The sequence below is a fragment of the Pelmatolapia mariae genome, linkage group LG9 (assembly GCF_036321145.2).
Source record: "Pelmatolapia mariae isolate MD_Pm_ZW linkage group LG9, Pm_UMD_F_2, whole genome shotgun sequence".
NCBI lineage: Eukaryota > Metazoa > Chordata > Actinopteri > Cichliformes > Cichlidae > Pelmatolapia > Pelmatolapia mariae.
The window spans coordinates 15,597,682-15,616,798 of record NC_086235.1 but is presented as its reverse complement, the minus strand read 5'-3'; the positions used below and the strand labels follow the sequence as shown (position 1 = coordinate 15,616,798).

At 42.6% G+C, this 19,117-nt stretch overlaps 2 protein-coding genes across 2 annotated transcripts; one reads left to right on the top strand and one right to left on the bottom strand.

Annotated features, from left to right (window-relative positions):
* Positions 1-993: 993 nt before the first annotated feature.
* Positions 994-12,871, bottom strand: chpf2 (chondroitin polymerizing factor 2). The gene is made up of 4 exons (XM_063483403.1): positions 11,339-12,871; positions 8,902-9,466; positions 8,632-8,814; positions 994-2,749 (listed from the first exon to the last, which is right to left on the bottom strand). Exons 1-4 carry the CDS (start codon positions 11,608-11,610, stop codon positions 1,475-1,477), a joined length of 2,295 nt encoding a protein of 764 aa, XP_063339473.1. The 5' UTR covers positions 11,611-12,871; the 3' UTR covers positions 994-1,474.
* A 66-nt stretch (positions 12,872-12,937) lies between these two features.
* Positions 12,938-19,116, top strand: LOC134634278 (ATP-binding cassette sub-family F member 2). Its single transcript, XM_063483404.1, has 15 exons — positions 12,938-13,058; positions 13,858-14,008; positions 14,113-14,325; positions 14,871-15,053; positions 15,165-15,336; positions 16,301-16,396; positions 16,478-16,580; positions 16,779-16,874; positions 17,018-17,137; positions 17,530-17,619; positions 17,698-17,808; positions 17,888-17,950; positions 18,073-18,201; positions 18,281-18,484; positions 18,563-19,116. Exons 2-15 carry the CDS (start codon positions 13,870-13,872, stop codon positions 18,680-18,682), a joined length of 1,839 nt encoding a protein of 612 aa, XP_063339474.1. The 5' UTR covers positions 12,938-13,058; positions 13,858-13,869; the 3' UTR covers positions 18,683-19,116.
* Position 19,117: the final 1 nt, after the last annotated feature.

Below are 19,117 nucleotides of genomic sequence, written 5' to 3'. Positions count from 1 at the left end.
GGAGAAAGGCATGAATTATATGTTAGGGTGAAGTGTCCTTTTAATACTGGCTTAGTGAACAGCAGAGTGATTCTGTATTGTATGAGCTGATTTGCTTTTCACCCCTGCAATCAAACACCAGCTAATGCACACGTGATCACAGGGAGTCCAGTCTCCGTGAGCTCCCTCATTGTAAAGGCCTTTTGAATTTTTCAGTTTCTTCAATTAGCTGCAGAATAAAGCGGGGGGGATTGCACGGCCCTGCCGTACACTCTGGTTTTGTGCCCTGCCTCATTGGTGGGTTTCGTTTCTTCCATGAGCCAGGCGCTCCTCAGAGGTGGCACACAGGCCTTTTATTGTTCACTGGCCTCACCACGAGGAAGCAGGTGGAGGCGCTTCCAACGGGGAGCTGCAGCAGTGGCTGTAATGCTGACTGCAGCTTTGCTCCCGTCTCAGAAAGAGCTCCTTTAACTCTGCTGCTCCTCTGTTCTCCCGAGCCGACAGGAGAAAGGTGAGTGAAGTAAGCCTTTCAGCCCGTTTAACCACCGCCATGTCAAGGTTAACCACCTCAGCCGCTGCAGACCCCGACCCTCCCTCCGGGCACTGAGTTCACCCCCCCCCCCCCCAAAAAAAAGACGTGCATGCAGAATGCTTGCCAAAACTCAAGGAGGCCCGGGCAGGGGTGGAGATTCACTGACTTAATGCGACGAGCAGGCAGCTTTGGAACAAACTGTTCACTGCCTCTGGGGCTCTCTGCAACGCAGCTTTTGGGAAAACTGAGAACACTACAAGATGCATTATTGTGAATGTGAACACACCATCTTTACTGACCACAGAATCTTTTCTGGCTTTTCTTCAGCTCTGCCAAGCAGACAACAGATACCTCCAGGAATAGCTGTCCAAGCACGCCGCGTACAGATCCTATAAACAGTTGCCTTTTGTCTAATGAGACCGAGGCTTTTACACCATGAGCTTGAATGAATGAAGCAACAACTCTGAGCAGAAGTATCACTCTTTAATACCTCTTAAAGAGAACAAAGTTTAAAGAAAAGGCAGCTTGTTTCAGTATTACTTAAAAAATCCTCACAAAAGGAAGACTTATGGCTCAAGTTTTTTCCCCTCTTACTCATTTCTAACAATGAAGGCTTATGTTCATTTATTATTGTCTTTAAAAAAAAGAAAAGAAAAAAAAGGGGGGGGGCTATAAATATTGTTGTTCGACCGGAATACAAGTAACGGCTTCTCAAAGTGACGTTAACATCAGTAATGGTTCAACAGGTCTGGACAAGACAGGTTTAAAGTTACACAGTCATAAGTCAGAGGGTTTATTTGCAGCTGCTGGAGTGTCAAAAACAGTCCTCACTTCTTTCCACCTTGTTCGGGGGTGAGAATTTCAGTGTGTGGATGCAAGAAGTACCACGTTTAAAAAAAGAAAGAAAGAAAGAAAGAAAACAAAAATCACATTCAGTGTCCTTCAGTCCAAGCTCTATGTGCTCTATGTGCTGTTGGCCTGCTCTTGCTCAAACAGTGCCATGGCTAGATGCGAGCGTGACCCCAGACCCTCCAGGTTGCTGAGAACACAGCGGTGGTAGATGTCCTCGCTGAAGCGGGGATTGCACGTCCGCCGCACGTATTTCTGAATCAGCGCCGGCTCTACTGCTCTGAACACATGCAGGCCCGAGTAACGGACAAAGATGTCGTACACGTCCATGCTTTCCAGGAGCTCCTCGTTATCCAGGATGTCGGCAGCCATCTTCGTCCGTGCGCTCATGTAGTCGGCGTTGTAAAAGCAGGCCTCGTCGAAAACGTGCCGGTCAAAGTGGCCGTCTCGCAGTGACTCCGAAGCAGCGGAGGAGGAGGCAGCAGAGGGCTGCTGGTCACGGTAGAGGACGGCAGGGTTGTACTCCTGGAAGTGGATGGGGAAGAAGACTTGCCAATTGCTGATGGCATTCATTCTGCAGCGGTTCAGGAAGTCAGCGTTGACCTCTGTCCAAACGCTGGCCAGGAAAAATAGTGTGTCCACCGGGTGCTTCTTGGAGATGATGTCCATTAGCTTGACCTGCGAGGGCACCTCGGTCTTCACACTGATCCAGGGGATCTTCACGTCTCCATAGCGTTTCTCCACTTCCCCAATCATAGCCTTGACGCCAGCAAACACGTCAGTCTGACTGACTCTCTGCGCATCGAAAGGATCGTAGATGAACAAGAACGTGAGTAAAACATTGTCATGGGTGTCCAGAGTGTTCATCACGTACATGTCCAGGAAGTTCCCGACATAGTCCTGATCCTGGGCGGTGACAGGCAGGATGACCTGCACCCGTGTCGCTTCTGTCACATAAGGCATGGGGATAATCTCAACTGAACTTAGAGGTCGCAGCAGGTTGACTCGTTTGGCGATGACCTGGCTGTGGCCTTTCTGGGTGTAGGCCTCCAGCGCGAGGTCCAGTATATACTCCATACCACGTGTGGGATCAAAGCGACGGTACCCATTAAGCAGACGCCTCTTGCGGAACCGTAGCTGTGGCTGGTAGCGCTCGTTGAGACGCTCGACCGCAATCTCTAGAATTGCATTGACGTCGGCGCGGTTGACACCTCTCAACTCACATTTGGGGGAGCCATCGACGCAGGAGTAAATGTGCTCTTCCGTAAAGTACTCCCAGTTTATGACCTCAAAACGCGTCCTGGGTTTGAAGGGAGGGTTGATTCCTATGGGCCACGTCACTCCAGCCTTGCCCTCTGGTGTCAGGTCACTCAGGTTACTGATCTGCATCTGATGAGTGCACACAAAAATTTTAAATGCATCAGAGGTGTCTAGCAATATGTTACCTACAGCCAAAATGCAGGAGAAAAGCATAAAGTCTGCATTGGTTAAAGTTGTAGCTATACTTGTAGTATGTAAAACAACTTTAGTGTCTGACCAAGGTTTTTCGGCTTGAGGTCTTCATTGGGGTCAACATAAAGAGTACTACAGACATTTTAAACAGGGTAACTTTAGAGTAAAAAAAAACAAAACAAAACAACCAATCATAAACCAATCTCTTTATGACTGACGTTACCCAGTTACACTCAGCCAACCTCGCCAATTGGTTGCGGATTGCTCATTTTCCCCTAGTGACCTCAGGCTACCATGAAGTTGCTAACCTGTGTGACTGAGGCCCAAGGAAGATTTCTAATAGAGTGAAGAGACCCTGAAGTATCTGAACAGCAGCGGTGATAAGAGCTTCAAAATTCTCAAAATATAAATGAAACATTCTTCCTTTATTAGCAGAGCATACAGGAAAAAAATTCACAGCAACCCAACTATCACTAAAGATAATCAACATAACTGACAGGTGACACAGATCATGTAAATGTTAATTAAAAGTGTGCTTCATGACATAACCTGATATGTTTAACATCCTCAGTGACAGGCTGTTAAACCCACAGGGGAACGCTGTATTGTTGTGATAAAACCTGCTTCCTATAAAGTTGTTGTCTTGCGTGAGGAATGTAGGGAGTTAGACTGGATCATTTCTCCAGCAAAAGAGAAAACACGAGTTGACAAGATGAGCAACTAACATCTATTTATGTCCTTTAAAAATGCAGCCTCTTTCCCCCGTGGTTCTTTTATATGACCTGCAGAAAAAAAGATGGTAAGAACACGTTGGGCAAAGTATCTAAGATGGGCAGACACTTGTCATCAACATCCATCATGACATTATTAAATAGCCTTGTCTAAGCCAAGTCTTTTTACGGCCCTTCCCTCACAGTTCTTTCCATCACGGTCGAGCAAAGTTGATTTGGAAAAGGATGTCACAGGTCATTTTTTTTGATTATCCATCTGATTAAGGCCACAAGCTGAAACACACCAGTCAGCACAGTGCTGCTGTTTAATATATAGCACTGTACAAAAGTCTTGAACCATTGCTCATTTTTTAATATTTTGCTTCCAAGGAGCAAGACTTCATTATTTTTTTAAGGTGGTCTTGAGCAGCAGTTCTCCAGCTTTCTGTAGGTCTTTCAAGGTTTTACTTTGGACATTGGCTACTTTTTCACCCGTTTTTTAATCCAGTCCATGTACCAGAGCAGTTTCACAGGAATGTCGGTTTTTGTTTTTCTTTAAACCACTTAACACTGAACTATGAATCACTCCAGCATAAAAAATGCACCTAACTCAAGGGATGAATCACTGTTGTGTCTACACATAACAATTTACGAAAGCACCAATTTTAAATGATATATTCAGACACTTTGTTACTAGCAGCCTGTCACAAAACCACAATTTCTTTAGTTGAATCTATAAAAATGTCAACAATAACAGCTTGACAGGCAATGTTCCCTCTAATTTTTCATGTGTCTGAGTGAACACACAAACTCCCTGAGCGGTCCCTTGGACCACTGTGAGCAACATTAGACGTGTGCACTGTGGTCACGCCAGCATCGAATCCATCCAAGTTACGTGGTTTATTAAAATAATCAAATTACAGCATTTATATTTATGTTAGACTACTTTTAATTAAGTGCTTTAAGCCCACAATGAAAATGTAAAAAATTCTTGTTCATGACCTGTGTAGTATGTTAACACTATTGGAAGTAAAAATAACTTGAACTCCAATTTTGAAAACACAACTTTCTTTTTTTTTTTTTTTTTTATAAAGCTCTGACTTGTATTATGAGTATGACTCTGTGGTCTGGGAGAGAGTCCTGTAACTCTGTCTGCAAAATACAGTAAATAATGACCAATGTTGGGCAATTAATTATATAGTTACTTCTTCAAAAAAATAACTGAGTTATAACAAAGTTTTTTGCAGCTGTTTACCTAAAAATGCAGCCAAGGCGGTTTTTAAAATAAACATTTTGAACTATTTACAAAACAATCAGGTGTTCTGCATCAAATTTGATGCCACACAAATTATTTGTGCCACTATAAAAAAAATTACTGTCCACTATGAGATAAAGGAGAAGAACACCCTGATACCTGCAGACCTGACAACAGGAGATGTATCACTCCTGTAACACCTGTAACATTCAGTAGTCGCCTCATTGTTCTGACACACACAACAAAACTACCGATTACACTACACACTAACTACACAAGACAACACACTAACTTTAGACTCCAAACACGCTAAATGTCACAAATCTCTCACATCTCAAAACACCGCCGTCACTCCTAAAACCTCCCCCCTTCCTGGACAACTAAATGCCATGTTGCATATCATTTTTATGATTGGTCGACATGGTACATTTTTCCACCAATAGGAAAGCGTGGGGGCGGGGGGTTGTTTTTGCTCACAGGCGGAAAGTGCTTTCAAGCGCTTTCCTTATAAAACGCCGTTTTTACCGTTTCTTGCCGCAGTAAATATAAACAATGATAGTATTCAGGAAAAAACAAACAAAGATTGCATATATTTTTATCATAACTCTGGTTTTACGTGGCCTATCAACACAATTTAAAAACTGGTATAAAGTCCACACTTTTTCCGTTAATTGTTCCGTCTGTTCTGCTCACATCTCCAATGGTTGTACACGTTGTCATTAACGTGGCTTCACTCCACATCAGCCACGCCGCTTTGCTAGCTAAAACACCGGTGTCAGCACGTAAGGACGCTGTCATAGCCTGTCAACCACGTTGATTAGCTGCGTATATACGAATGTGAATCGCATCATTGGCTGGAGCAGCCAGTCACCGGTCACCAGTGTTGGGTAAGTTACTTTAAATTAGTAACTTAGTTACATTACTAGTTACTTCTCTAAAAAAGTAACTCAGTTACTTCAAGTTAGTCGTTACTTTCAAAGTAACTAGTTACTAGGGAAAGTAACTTTGGTTTTACTCAGAATCCTCTTGTTAATGTGTTGCTTCCGTAACTGGATACCCAGCAAGACTGCCAGTCTTCTAGCTTGCTTACTTGCCACAAGTTCACTGTGCCACCTACCAATAGAAAGGAAAAAATAATGTGCACATTTCCATGAGAGAAATCCCACGCCTGGACCGTTGTTGACCGCCACCATGATTCTAGCTTGCTTTTTACATCCAACACAAAAACTGCAGTCGTGGTGCTTTTGATTGTACTAAGAACTTGGAAATTCTGCCTTCTGAATAGGAAGATGTAGGTAACACCAGACTGCAGATGAGCTGCATACAGAACTGGACTGGGACAAAAAAATCGTCCCGGGCATTTTGACTAGAGACCAGCCCACCATTATAGGAAAAATCATAAAGCCTTTGAATGAAAACAAACACTGTTGTGACAGTGATGTACACTGTTCTGATGGTATATATGTATCAATCTATCAATTGTTTGTTGTAAGACTCAGATAATTATTTTTTTAAAAGCGAGACATTTTAAATGGGAATAATAAAGAAAAGTATTTCCTTGCCCCCCCCTTTCCCTGTTAATGCCCTACCTGGCCCCCTGGCAAAACTTTGCTAGACCCGCCCCTGCACAGTTACCAGCTGTCAGCTACTTAGAAAAGGATCCTGGTGTTATTTGTCTCTCAGAAACAGCTCATAACTTCCCTTCAACTCATTCATGTCACTAAAAAGGTAAACCTGTTTCTACATCACCTGTTCAGCTCTGATGATTCAGTAAGGACATCTCCTGGTTTCATCTTCATGTTTCCCTCTCACCAGATAACCAAACTGATATCATGAGCAGCAGCTTTACAGCTGTGGCTCCAGCAAACATCAGCTGATACTAGAAATTAATATTAAATAAATTCTAACAACAGCTGATCAAGCTTAAACGTGCTGCTGTTGTTTAACGCGAAATAAACAAGAGAGAAAAGCCGATCAGCTGATCATTGATCAGTTTCATGATTGAAGTAGAAACGGGAGAGAATGAGAGAAGAAGAGGCAGCTGTGCAGCTCCAGCTTTGTGTCTTTTTCATTGTAGCTGAAGTCCGGGACAAACTGTGTTCCTTTTCACTTCAGTACGAAACGCGTAATATTTTCTCTGAATACAAGACGATTCTGTTTTTTAGGGGACGGTTGGCAACTCTAATAATTAACCGTATGAACAAAGTTCAACATCAGTAACATAGCACCCACCCAGCTGTATAGAAACTCCGTCATGCTAGCTAGCACGCAGTACGAAAATGTCAGCATACCGAAAATAAACTGCACCTAAACTTGGTTTATATCTGACTCCGATAGACTGCAGGTCATAAGTTCAGTTCACCTGGCACGCGGACCGGCGGCCGCTTCGGGTCTCTCCTCTTGCCTCCCTTTTCCTTCATCCACCTGCTGGCCTCCACCACTTGCTAATGTTACTGAATCTGTGGAAGCTCCGCGATATCCACCACACGAAGTAACGAATAACGAGCCTATCTAAATCCCAGTAACGAGTAACGCGTTCCTGGTTTTGGCATAATAACTAGTTACCGTGCTCGTTACCACAATAATAACGTAGTTACTGTAACGCGTTACTTAATAACGCGTTAGTCCCAACACTGCCGGTCACTTACTGACTCACACTGCAAAACAGAATGAATTGTTAACCTATTTATTTTAATTTCAATTCAGGTTAGATTTTTTTAGTGCGCAACGCAGATTTCCTGTGCGCAGAGACCGTGCCAGCAGTGCGCAAGTGCGCACGCGCGCAGCTTAGAGGATAAATTGTTGACAGGCGTAAATTTGTATTTTTACACCAACAAAGTGATTCCGAAACAGCTATTAGCTGAAAACCTATATTTTCAGAGAGGTGCAGAAATGCATTGGGACCCCAGTTGTTCCATACTGTACTATTCAAAAATGGCTCCAGTGAAAAGGTGGCTTACAAGAAGCCATTCTTAAGGAAGAAACAGGGAGGAAATGCCAAATTACACAATAACCAAACTGAAAACAGTTTATAGAGTGATGAATCCAAATTTGACATTTTTGGTTTAAATCATTATAAGTATATACGGGGGAGGTCAGGAGTGTCTACACACATCTGTAAAACACGCTGGAGGCTCCCTCGGGTTTAGAGCTGCATTTCAGCCAGTGGTGTTGGAGATCTTGTCAAATCATGAACACAAAAAAGTACCATCAGGTTTTGATCCACCATACAGTATCATGTGGAAAATATCTAATTGGCAGCAGTTTTGTTTTTCAGCATGACCATGATTCCAACCACACTGTCAATGAATTAAAAGCATTAAAAGCCATTAGAATTGTACAAACTCTGTTTTTGCCTTATATACTGTATTTCCATGTATGTTTGCATGCTGCAGTATTTCCCACTTTTGTAGTAAACTGTAAGTAAATGAATGGTGGCTTAAAACGTTTGCACAGTACTGTACTGTATCAAGTGTTCCTTGTGCTTTAACCAGTATACACAAAAATTAGCCATAAGAATAAGTTATGTCTAATAAAGTCATGACTTATTTTATAGCTCTGTGGTGCTGTAAGCTATATTTAACCTTAGGTCAAAACAACTCTAATGAACCGTCATTAGCAGCTACTTTAATTACATAAGGTTTCTCAGGCAGATCATACTCGGCACAACACCACATCCCTTCTCTTGGTTTTCTGGCATATAAATATTGTTTCAGTCAGGAATTTCTGGCTCAGGTCCTGAAGAGGGTGTGGTGAAATAAGAACAAACTGTATACTAAATTTTGACTAAGAAGTGATGAGTCAGGCAGAAAAAAATGTTTATAGGAGTGAAAAACAAAACCTGTATTACAAACCTGCAGCTGCTGGATTTGCAGGTAAGTCCATTCTAGCTCAATGTGGCTGAAGCGTTTGTGCAGTCGATACATGAGATTTGGGTCAGACACAGGATGCACTGTGAAGGCATTTTTAAACTCTGGGCTATCTTCACGCTCTGGGTCTGCATTTTTCCCAAGCTCAAAATAACGGTAGGTCATCTCCTGCGAAAAACATGCACATATAAATATTAATATAGCGGACAATCCTCCTACTGATTAAACTACTTATTTCAAGGTCTGTGTTTTTACCTGGTGCACTTCCACACAACTCATACCCAGGTAGTCGATAATACAGCGGCCCAGCCACTCATCAGGCCTCACGCTGAGGATGTCATTGCGGCAGGTGTCGAGATGGGGTTGCAGACGGGCCAGCAGACTGCGGGACAGCAGGTAGCCATAGCCTCCGTGGCAGTAACGTGCCTTCTCCTCACCACCGATGAACTCCTCTGCCCTGCCCATATACAGGTCCTGACCTGCGCTGAGGTGGCCCACCAGCTCCGACAGCCGATCCGCCTGCATGTACGTGTCATCCTGGGCTAATAGGAACCAGTCGTATTCCGAGCCATAGTGCTGGTGGAGGTGGCGTACCGTCTCATACATCAGCCACACCGGGCGATCGTCGCCATGGGCAACCACAGTCATCCCGTGAGGCACCTTGGGGCTGCGCAGGCCTGTGAAGAAGAACGTCCGGTGGAAGTGGTGGGCAACTGTGCGGTTCACCGCTACGGCCAGCGTGTTGAGGGTGGCCCGAGAAGTGAGCACGCCCACCAGGAGTCGCTCTCTGATGCCCAGTTCAGTGTGGATGTATCGTGTTCTGAAGAAAGAGGGCAAAGAGGGAGCAATTACAGCAACAACAAGAACACCGATGCATAAAAAGTATCTTCTCATAAGCGTGAACTTGTTTCCATCACAAGATACTAATGGGATGCAGATACTAAGTGGCTATGAAATAAAAGATAATTGGATAGAAATGTTTGTGTAGGTGGTGTCTTTTTGGATTTAAAGAAGGAATTTGATACCAAGTTATTTTATCTGAACTGGCACTATTTAATTTTTCTGCAGAAAATGTTAGTCTATGCTATGGATGTTATCAAATCTCCTTTTTTTGCGTGTTCTACAGGAGTCCCACACTTCTCCGTACCCAGGTCCCTTTTATTATCACTTTATAGTAATAATCTACCTATTGTATGCCAAAATGTTAATATCCAAATGTATGCAGGTGATCCCTGGAAAGCATCCTTGACTCCTTCGGTTCCAGGAATGGCTTGGTAAATCATACATTTTATTAAACAGCAAAAATTAGCATGCATGATGTTTTCAAAAGAACCAGTGAATGAGCTGAAACAACACTTTATAAAATATATATTTTTGCAATGATGTCAGCGGTATTTTTAAGCCTTTTATGGGCAGTATTTTCTGTGGAGGCATTTATACACAATTATATATAGAGAACTTCCTAAGCTATGTCAGTTAAGTTTTTAGGTCCTGCTACTTTAAGGAGCTTCTAAAAATTAGCTAAAGTTCCACATCAAATTCTGAAAGTTTGAATTTGCTTGAAAATTCATCATCTCTGTAAAAAGAACAATTTCAATGATAGCAGGATTAAATTTGTAACACAAAATCCCATATATGAGGTGTACTATTATATCTCCCCCCTCCAAAATTGGCGATGGTCATCTTTGAAAAATAATTCACATTTTTATTTCTAGGCAATTTATGCACAAATTATTACACCAGTACAGTCTTTATTGCAAGAAATAATGAAACACGAAAATTGAAATTCAACCAGTAGACATTGAATGACCCATAAGTCGGTTAATTTATAAACAAAGGACTGAAGGTAGGATTGGTAGCAAGGCCACCACTAGAAGAGACTCTGGGTTGCCACACAGGAAAACCACATTTGCACAAACTGCTGTCAACAAAGGGAAGCAAATTCTAAAATGACTGATCAGTTGGAGGCACGTTTCAAACAATGACTTATACCAAATATGATCTGTTATTTCACACTCTGCCCAGTATGATATGTTATATTTTCTTGTATATTTATTATTTTTATATTCATGTCAGTCAAAATGCACTGACCCTGCTAAATAATAACAATAATAATTACAGTGCTTCACAACAGAAAACAGGGAAAAAAGCGAATGAAACATCAAATTGAAAGTAAATATCAATAATTAAAGAGGATTGATAGAAATAAAAAGTGTAAGCACAGGAGAGGCCTGCTTTTAAAAATATGTCTGTAAGAAGCATTTATAAGACCACAGTGAGCTGGCCAATCAGATCTCCTCTGGGAGATTATTCCAAAGAAAGGTTGTACTGACAGAGAAAACCTGATCATCCTTGTGGGATGACTATCAGAGCCAGTAGAAATAAATAAAAAAGATAAGAAATAAAATTGAAAAAAGAAAACGGATGCAATCTTTTGCATCAGTGGGTTTTCTGAAGGAATTTGTGGCATAATCTGTAATCTACAGGCCACTTATTCTCTGTACCCCCCCTCAGTGCAATGAGAGCATTGCAGGGGGGAATTAAATGTAAGACTGTAAAATGGGGAATTAACTAAATGCAAATCCACACTGTGTGCAAAAAGTCTCCAGCTTCTTTAAATTAAAAGTCGAGCAATGCTTCCTGTGATCCTTCTTTAAGCACCTGGAAAAGGGACCATACCTCCCGCACTTACCTGAGGACCTTCTTGTGCGGCTTGTTTGGGTCCTTGTGATAGGGCACTATGCGTGGCTGAAAGTCTGCGTCTCCAGCTCCATCTCTTGAATCTCTGTGGCCCTCTCCCCCACCCAAAAAGCGCCTACCATTGCCCAACTGATCTCCACAGGAGTCCTCCGTGTCTCCTTGGGTCCAGGACACCATCAAAAGGCTCAGGCTGCATCCAAGAGACAGCCCCAGGATAAGGGGTAAAGCAGGCCTGAACAGGGCCAAAAATGAGGAGAGACGCATCCCTGGCAGTTATGAGCTACACTTATTGTGGCTGTGCTGGGAAAAAATTTAAAAAAAAAACCCCAACAACAAAAAACTAGAGCGCTGATAGTGCCAACACTCCTGCCATATGTTAACACGTCTTTGATAAATCTGAACCGAAATGAGTAAAGAAAATGACAGAAAACTGGCTTAAAATTAAAGTCTGTTCCCAGTCCCTTTCAGCGAGGTAGTGAAGTTTCTACTCAGCCTATAACGAATGATTAAATCTAAACGTTACATGTTACAGCACTTTTTAATTTTTTGTTTGTTTGACAAATGCAAGAACTGTAGTTTTTAATCCAACGTCACAACGGAAGATGACCAAACTGTAAAGCTACCGGAATGAAGCACTTTGTTCATCTGAAAGATGAAATGCATACAGATATTTTCGCATGATTAACAGTCATTGCGAGTCAAAATTTTAAAAGAACAGAAAAAAAAGAAAACTCAGCTAGAAATGTCGTTGTCATAAAAATTATGTAACGTTACTCCGGTCGTTTTTTAACCGTTACGTTAATTAGCTTAACTAGTTTGGGATGGCGTTAGCTAGAAGCCAAAGTCAGCTAACTAATGCAGCTAGACGATGAACTAGTAAAGTTAACCGTTTATCTGGTTACCAGTAATAAAAGACAATCCGAAGCGAGAATACTCGGAAGTATGAACCCCACAGTATCGTTTTCCACCGGAGGAAAGCATTAGGGAGCCGAGCTAGCGAGCTAGCGTCGAGTCCGTTGTTTCCGTACACAAACGACGATCCATCTCCACGAACGCTGACTCGAAGGAGATCCCATGTTTCACAGCTCATACCGGGGGGGAAAGCCACGAAGCACAGCCGTGCACATTGTCGCCCATCTCCGTCAGTTTCCTGACTTCCTCAAAAAATCCGAGTGCCACACAGACAGCGCTGAAACAGCGTCCCTCTTCAACCTCATCACCGACCGCCGAGTGCTGCCGCAGCATCACCCCCCGACTGAGCAGCTACCGGCAGATCTCTTCTTAGTGAAAATACTTACAAATAATTTTCCCCTAGAAAATCACAGTATATGAACGCACGATTGTGTTAGATACGTATCAACACAACATCTTAGTGATAAGAGGGGAAAAGAAGCCTTACTAGGATGGCAAAACCTCAAAAATGCAATATCTATCCATTAGTCAGTGCCAGTTTTCAACTCATAAGCCGTCTCTTTAGTTCTACCTAAGAAATATATAAATTTGGCTTATTTAGTAGTTAATTTAAGGTTCAGTTGATGGGTAAAGGGACATTTTTACTGCAGTCCCACGAGAAGAGGAGGGAACTTACAGCTTCACCGCCCTCCTTGACCATATATGGTCCGTCTGGCGGTTTGGCGAGCGGCTACATCCACCCGGCGAAAGTGGACACGAGACTGTCGGTGTGCTCAGGAGAACAGCGGTTCATTATTTAGGTAAGAGAGTGAATAACACTGTATGAGAGCTGCCACGGTTGTATGACAAGTAAGCTGTCTTTTCTTAAGATAAACACAGATGTGGGGGTAAGTACTAGTTAGCCGATTTGAGAGTTTTTCGAAGCTACTTGGGGCCCTGCGTCAAGTTAGCTTTAGCTGCTCAGGCCTGGCTACCGTTGTTAGCTTAGCTAAGGGGCTAACGCGCTAAATAGCCGGCTTATAAAAACTATTACGATTTACTTTTTATGTTTGACACTCTGGGCTCCTTAGACTATGATATTTATTATGGTTAGTTCACTGTGAAGTGACAAAGTGTGACGTGTAGGCTGCTAACAGCTATGCTATCAAGCGTTATACCGCAAAAAGCCCAACGTGCGGGCAGGTGGGACTGAAAGGAAGCAAAATGCGGGCTTGGGGAGGGAGCATTATCACCGCTATTACTGTCATTTAAGCTGTCCTTAGACATTTTAGGCCTTTATACTCAACGTTAGCCTACCTTTTAATGTCAGCTGTAAATTGGTGTTAGACGGTAAATTCAATTACCGGCACATTTTTAACATTATGGTAAACCGGCAAGTGTACCGAGGTTGGTCCTGGCGCCTCATTATGTAAGCGATTAGTCATTTTTACCCTTATTTATGCTCTGACATTTAACTGGTAGACTAAGACCAATTGAAAAATTGAGAAACCGTTAAACAACCTATGATCACGATTCTCCTGACACACTGCGATTCTATTTTGGTCTTAGTTTCTTCTTCATCCATGTCATTTCTGTGTTTTTTCTTTTCCTTTAATGTAGCATTGCACAACCATGCCGTCTGACTTGGCTAAGAAGAAAGCAGCAAAGAAGAAGGAGGCTGCCAAAGCTCGCCAGCGCACCAAGAAAACTGAAGAAGTAAATGGGGAGAGTGAACAACAAGAGGCCCAGCTTAATGGAGCAGAGAGCAATGGTGAGAAGAAGACTGAGGAAAAGCACTGATTGCTCACTGGATTTGTCAGCCTGTGGCAAATTTTCTAACTGAAGCTCTCTTGTTTTTTAAATATATTTGTATAGGTGTTGAAAATTTGACAAAGGAGCTGGATGAGTTTGAGCTGCGGAAAACGGAGGCCCGGGCAGTGACGGGTGTTCTTGCCTCCCACCCTAACAGCACTGATGTCCATATAAGCAGCCTGTCGCTCACCTTCCATGGTCAAGAGCTGCTTGCAGACACCAGCCTGGAGCTTAACTCAGGCAGACGCTATGGCCTCATTGGTCTTAATGGCACAGGTAACTAATTTATCCTGGAGCAGGATGTTTCTATTAAGACTTCAAACACAGACATTAGAAACCAAAAGGAAAAACAAAACAGCTGTTTCAAAACCTAGTATTTCATTTGGGCATCTGGCCCTTTAGGCCAAAGGGAAAAACCTGAATAACTGATATGAAATTAAAGGGTTCATATTACAGGAATTATATAAAATTGACATTAGGCTTCAACCAATGACAGGGAAATGACAACATGAAATGGCTGGATCCCAAATTAAACCTTCCTGAGTTTTAAGGATTTGAAGCAAGTACCAATGAGAGAGAAAGATGCTGCTGACTGACACATCAGATGGTAGGGCGTAAATGCATTAGAAAGTTGAAGCAGAAATCTTGGCAGCTTTATGGCCCACCTGAGGGCCATGGGGGTGGCCAGTGGGGAATCTCTTATCAACACTGGTTCTGCTACACTTCCTTGTGTAGCTTGCATTTGTCAAATGTTCTTCTATCACATCCCACAAAACATTGTTCTCTATATTATTATTATTTTTTTGTTTGTTTTCTGCCAGGAAAATCCATGCTGTTGTCAGCCATTGGACATCGTGAGATTCCCATTCCAGAGCACATAGATATTTACCACTTGACCCGAGAGATGGCCCCCAGCGAAAAGACTGCTCTGCAGTGTGTCATGGAGGTGGATGAACAGAGGATCATGTTGGAGAAGGAGGCAGAAAGACTTGCCCATGAAGACTGTGAGTGTTCAGATAAACTGCAGGAAGTTGAAAAATCTCTCTAATTATGCTTTAGCTGTATTATAAATGCCTTTTTTTTTTTTTTTTTTTTTTTTTTTTTTTGGTAAACAGCTGAGTGTGAGAAGCTGATGGAGCTGTATGAGCGTCTGGAGGAGCTGGATGCAGACAAGGCGGAGATGCGAGCCTCTCGGATCCTCCACGGCTTGGGTTTCAGCACTGCTATGCAGCAGAAGAAACTGAAGGACTTCAGTGGAGGGTGGAGGATGCGTGTTGCTCTGGCCAGGTAAACACAACTGGTATAGTACTGTACCACTGAGTGACGGTCATCCTCGTCTCTCCAGCATTCGACTGATCCTGTGTCCCTTGTCCAAATGACAGAAAAACACACACAATAAAAGCAAACTGTAGCAGTGTGTCCTGACTTCACTACCATACAGGAAACTAAAGTGGGCATAAGTTATAATTTTCTGTGTAGTCACGATAACCAATACAGGGAGGGGGATGAGGTGACAATGTATCCAGTAAGGTAGCAGTATGAACCCTCTGTGATGTGTAACGTGTCGCCCTAATACAAGAAACACAACAGTGGTCTCAGTAGCTCTGGTGTGAGTGACACAGACTGGGGACTATCACATTTCTAGCATCTCCTGTTTGACAATGGAATAATTTGGATGACTAATAGGTATTGGCATGAGAGCCAAAGTGGTATTAAGTCCTAACATTTCTGTCTGTTTTGTGTAAAATATCTCGCCTGTCTCTCGATCTTCATTGTGCCCTGCCTATACACAGTATTGTATTATAGTATGGTGTGGAGAGGAGATAAACTAGTGTGAAATTGATATTCATATCCACTATAATATTGAACCAAAACCAACAATCCTATTGTTTTGCTCATTTCATAATGAAGCTGCTTCAAACACACATTTCATAGAACTTGTGTGTGCACTCAGACACAGTTGCTGGAGTTGGATATATGTCCTGGTGTAAACGTCAAAGTACAGAAAGACCAATTAAAGTTATTTTGAATATATCGGTTAAATATTGCTTTAACCTTTACCACTTGCTCATCTTTGATCCTGAAGATCTTCATCCATCGCACACAAAGCACAGGGCTTTTTGTCATTTTAAAATGTGAAAGCACGAGCATTCAAGACTAGTTCTGAGCTTTAGATTTCAGGAGTTAATCTAAACAAACTAACTATCAGTACTAGTATTGCTTTAAATTCAGCTGTTTGACATCTTTGTAGGGCTTTGTTCATCAAACCCTTCATGCTGCTGCTGGATGAGCCCACTAACCACTTGGACCTGGACGCTTGCGTGTGGTTGGAGGAGGAGCTTAAGTCGTAAGTTTTCCCTCTGCTTCCTTCATTTAAGTCGGATATGGATTAAGACTCATTTTTGATCAACTTGATGGTTTTTGTCAGGTTTAAGCGAATCCTCGTGCTCATCTCACACTCTCAAGACTTCCTGAACGGTGTGTGTACCAATATCATCCACCTGCATCAGAAGAAACTGAAGTACTACACGGTAAGGGCATGCAGCTGAAGTGACTGCCAGAAAAGAAAACACCCTGAGCATGCTTTGTAGGCTTCCAAGTATCGTGAATAGATTGCTATACATGTAATCACATAATGCTGAATAAGGAAACCAGAGGCAGGCTGTTACTAAATAAGTATCTGTGTGCCACCCTGTTGGATGACAGTGCAAATCTATTTTCATTATAAGGGTAACTATGACCAGTATGTGAAGACCAGACAGGAGCTGGAAGAGAACCAGATGAAGCGCTTTAACTGGGAACAGGACCAGATAGCACACATGAAGGTAAAAAAGGGACATCACGTGGCCACGTGTCACTGCCTGATTGGTACAGAGACTTGGGCATCCTTTTATGAAGCAGTTACTGTTGCTATAGCCACACAGTAACATTTGCACTCAATTATCTTTTTTGCATCCCAATTTTCTAGAACTACATAGCCAGGTTTGGTCACGGCTCTGCAAAGCTGGCACGGCAGGCACAGAGCAAAGAGAAGACTCTGCAGAAGATGGTTGCATCAGGCTTGACTGAAAGAGTCGTGAATGACAAGGTAACTGTGGCCTATTAAATTCTCTTTTTTTTTTTTTAACTTATAGTATCAGTTCACAACAATGGTTGTCACAAGCCAATTTAAACTGTAAAGAGCCTAAATTATCGGGGAGAGAACCCAGTCAATCAGATGATCCTCGGAGCTCCACTTGGTGACAGTGGAAAGGAAGAAGTTCCCTTTAACAGGAAGAGGGTTTCCTGAATCTAATATGAGAGCTGGTTTGACAAGGGGGGATGTTCTGCCTCCTATTCTACAACCTTTGAAACTGTTGCTCAGCTTGCAGCCAGGCAGTTGTTTTTCCAACTTCTGGATCAGTAATGTATGTGTTTTTAGGGACTGTGGTTAGTGGTGAAACCTACTAACTTAGCAGTAACCCTTCCTGTTTCCCACAGACTCTGTCATTTTATTTTCCTCCCTGTGGGAAGATTCCTCCTCCTGTTATCATGGTTCAGAATGTGAGCTTCAAGTACAGTGAGAATACAGTGAGTATAATGCATTTATATTTTTCCCTCCTTTTAAAATATGGATTTATTTGGCACACTCAGTGATGTTTCCTTTAGCCGTACATATATAAAAATCTGGAGTTTGGTATTGACTTGGACACACGAGTGGCTCTGGTGGGACCCAATGGAGCTGGGAAATCCACACTTCTGAAGCTGCTTATGGGAGAGGTAAGGCATCTTTATCATCAGCTTAGATCTACTCCCAGTTGATTTCAGAGTGATGAGGTTTATTCTCTTGTCTCTGTAGCTCCTACCTACTGATGGTATGATCCGCAAACATTCTCACGTCAAGATTGGCAGATATCACCAGGTAAAACAAATCTTTTGAACATGCTGCACAGGCTCCATCTGATTCATGGCGTGTTAGACACTGGTGGTGGTGGCTGGTACAGTTAAAGATAAACGTGTGGGTTTTTAAAATTTTCTCTATAGCACCTGACTGAGCAGCTTGAGCTGGACTTGTCTCCTTTGGAGTACATGATGAAGTGTTTCCCTGAGATCAAAGAAAAGGAGGAGATGCGGAAGATCATCGGTCGCTATGGTCTAACTGGGAAACAGCAGGTAGGAAGGGGATACTTTCCCAAAACTTCCAGTACTTTTGTCTCCTCTCTACCATTCTGACATTTTAAACATCTTCCAGGTCAGTCCGATCAGAAATTTGTCAGATGGTCAGAAGTGCAGAGTGTGTTTTGCTTGGCTGGCCTGGCAGAACCCTCATATGCTGTTCCTTGACGAGCCTACTAATCACCTGGATATCGAGACTATTGATGCGTTGGCAGAAGCAATCAACGAGTTCGAGGGTGGTATGATGCTAGTCAGCCACGACTTCAGGCTAATTCAGCAGGTATGGACTGATCACTTAAAGCATTCAATTAGACCTTGATTAGAAGTGTCACTGTACTAATGGTCTCCCTTCCTGCAGGTGGCTCAAGAGATCTGGGTCTGTGAGAAGCAGACCATCACAAAGTGGAACAGAGACATCCTGGCATACAAAGAGCATCTGAAATCAAAGATCGAAAAACAGCAGGCACATGACATCTAGAGGAGCTTCATGCTGAGCCACTCCTTTATCTTGCATCACGGATTTGACCTGCAAACTCCTGAAGGGATGAACAGGAAACGTCCGAGCCAGAACTAAAACGGTCTCTTGTACATGTTGTACTGTATTTCCATCGGTTTGACAGTGCTGCACCGTGCTGAACATGACCCAAACCCCCTCCGCTGTTCTCTGATTGGCTGATTCACCCGAAGCATCTCGGTGCATTTTGGAATGCATTCCATTGTGCTGTCCTCATAGGAAAGTTTTATTTTTCCACATGTTCTGTTTATCCCAACATGTATGCAGCAGCTTTTAGGTCATATTTTATATTTAAAAATTGACTTTTTTTTTTTCTCCCCAATGTAAAATTACAGTTCTGCCTTATTTAACAATGTAATGCAATAAGTTTGTCTGAATAAATGGAACATTAAAAAACAG

Bases quoted from the DNA above. Each gene is read 5' to 3' on its own strand.
- chpf2 (XM_063483403.1), bottom strand. From the start codon at position 11,610: ATGCGTCTCTCCTCATTTTTGGCCCTGTTCAGGCCTGCTTTACCCCTT. The intron at 9,467-11,338 runs GTAAGTGCGGGA...CTCTTTCTTCAG, and splicing joins CCGCACAAGAAGGTCCTCAG to AACACGATACATCCACACTG. The intron at 8,815-8,901 runs GTAAAAACACAG...TGTTTTTCGCAG, and splicing joins GTTGTGTGGAAGTGCACCAG to GAGATGACCTACCGTTATTT.
- LOC134634278 (XM_063483404.1), top strand. From the start codon at position 13,870: ATGCCGTCTGACTTGGCTAAGAAGAAAGCAGCAAAGAAGAAGGAGGCT. The intron at 15,054-15,164 runs GTGAGTGTTCAG...TTTGGTAAACAG, and splicing joins AAGACTTGCCCATGAAGACT to CTGAGTGTGAGAAGCTGATG. The intron at 15,337-16,300 runs GTAAACACAACT...ACATCTTTGTAG, and splicing joins ATGCGTGTTGCTCTGGCCAG to GGCTTTGTTCATCAAACCCT.